Source organism: Cynara cardunculus (assembly GCF_001531365.2).
Source record: "Cynara cardunculus var. scolymus isolate 2C chromosome LG 2, CcrdV1, whole genome shotgun sequence".
NCBI classification, from domain to species: Eukaryota; Viridiplantae; Streptophyta; class Magnoliopsida; order Asterales; family Asteraceae; genus Cynara; species Cynara cardunculus.
The window spans coordinates 7,741,321-7,742,842 of record NC_037529.1 but is presented as its reverse complement, the minus strand read 5'-3'; the positions used below and the strand labels follow the sequence as shown (position 1 = coordinate 7,742,842).

The 1,522-nt window shown below is 32.1% G+C and overlaps 1 protein-coding gene across 1 annotated transcript; it reads left to right on the top strand.

Moving 5' to 3' along the window:
- The first annotated feature begins 966 nt into the window (after nt 1-966).
- On the top strand, nt 967-1,299 carry LOC112505689. Its single transcript, XM_025109604.1, has one exon. It carries the CDS (start codon nt 967-969, stop codon nt 1,297-1,299), a length of 333 nt encoding a protein of 110 aa, XP_024965372.1.
- The last annotated feature ends 223 nt before the right edge of the window (nt 1,300-1,522 follow it).

The window sequence follows — 1,522 nt, the reverse complement described above, 5'->3', positions numbered from 1 at the left end:
ATATCTAAAGGAAACTTATGGAAGTAAATATTATGTAAATGAAATAGGAAAAAAAAAGGAAAACTGCACCAAAATGGAACCAACTTTCACATGATTCCTATTTTAGGGAACCAATTTTTAAAATCATCATTTAGGAGTCTATATAAATTTTTTTGTTTATTTAAGGGTCTGGTTGATCTGTTGAACATGTAACAGGTAATTTAAGGGTCTCTATCAAACTTTTGGTTTGATTTGCCAAATTTGATTTAAACTTTAATATTGATACGGATTGGTTAGATATAAAAATCTTGAATGTGATATTTAATATTTATTTTTTATTGCATCAATTATTTTTTTTATTAAATTGAGTTTTTTATTGCGTTAGTAAAAAACAATTTTTATTGTGTTAATTCGGATTTTTTTTTTGAAAAAATCTTCAATTTGATATATGAATTTAAAAAAAACGAGATTTGAAATGAAAAATAGATTTTATTGCACTATTTTTTGAAAAAAAAAAGAATTTTAGTTATTTTTCTATAATTATTTTGCAAGTTGGTTTCCCAAAATAGGAATCAGATGCAAGTTAGTTCCTCAAAATGACGATTTTGAAAATTGATTTCTTAAAATAAGAATAAGATGAAAATTGGTTCTATTTTAATGTAATTTAAAAAAAAATCATGTGACATATATTCTAAAATTCTAATCACCCCTAAACCAAAAAGCAACATGTATCACGTGTCAAAATTGCAACCATGTTTGCTTGAAGATGAGCCCCTCCATATTTGCATCCCCACAAAATTAAAAAATAAATAAATATAAAAAAATTAAAATTTATAGTTTTTTTATTAAAACACAAAAAAAAACCCTGTTTTGAGGATAAGCAACTTGTGGAAAGCTTGTGGCACACACCACTTGTATCATCTCCATATACTTTCATACCTTCATCCTCACAAACACCACTCAACCAAAATCTACACCTACCAAAACATGGCTTCTTTGAACATGTTTCTAGCTCCGGCGGCCGCCACCACCGCCACCACCAACACCTCAAAAGCAAGAAGAGTACAGACATTTGCCACGGCGGCAAAGGGTTCCGGCGGCGGTGGCGGTGAGGAGAAGGGGTTTTTCGAATGGCTTATGGGTGCATTGGATAAGAATACACTGTTGGAGACAGACCCAATTCTCCAAAAGGTGGAAGGCAAGAGTGGAGGAACCACCACCACCAGCGGTAAGAAGACCACCACATCGGCGGCGCCACCCAAGAAGAGCGGCGGCAGCGGTGGCTTTGGTGGGCTTGGCGGACTCTTTGCTAAGAAATGATGTATGGATGTTAGTTTGAAATTTTATTAAATTCGGTATTATATCGCATTTAATCTTTTGATCCTTAAATATATATATTATAATTTGTCCAACACACAATTAAAGATTATGGATTTCTCAATTTTAGATGCATATGATTTTACATTTGCACCATTCAAGATTCTATCAAATACGAAAATGAATCATTTTTGTTAGATGCGTAATTTAGGTGACGTTTGTTTTT

Bases quoted from the DNA above. Each gene is read 5' to 3' on its own strand.
- LOC112505689 (XM_025109604.1), top strand. From the start codon at position 967: ATGGCTTCTTTGAACATGTTTCTAGCTCCGGCGGCCGCCACCACCGCC.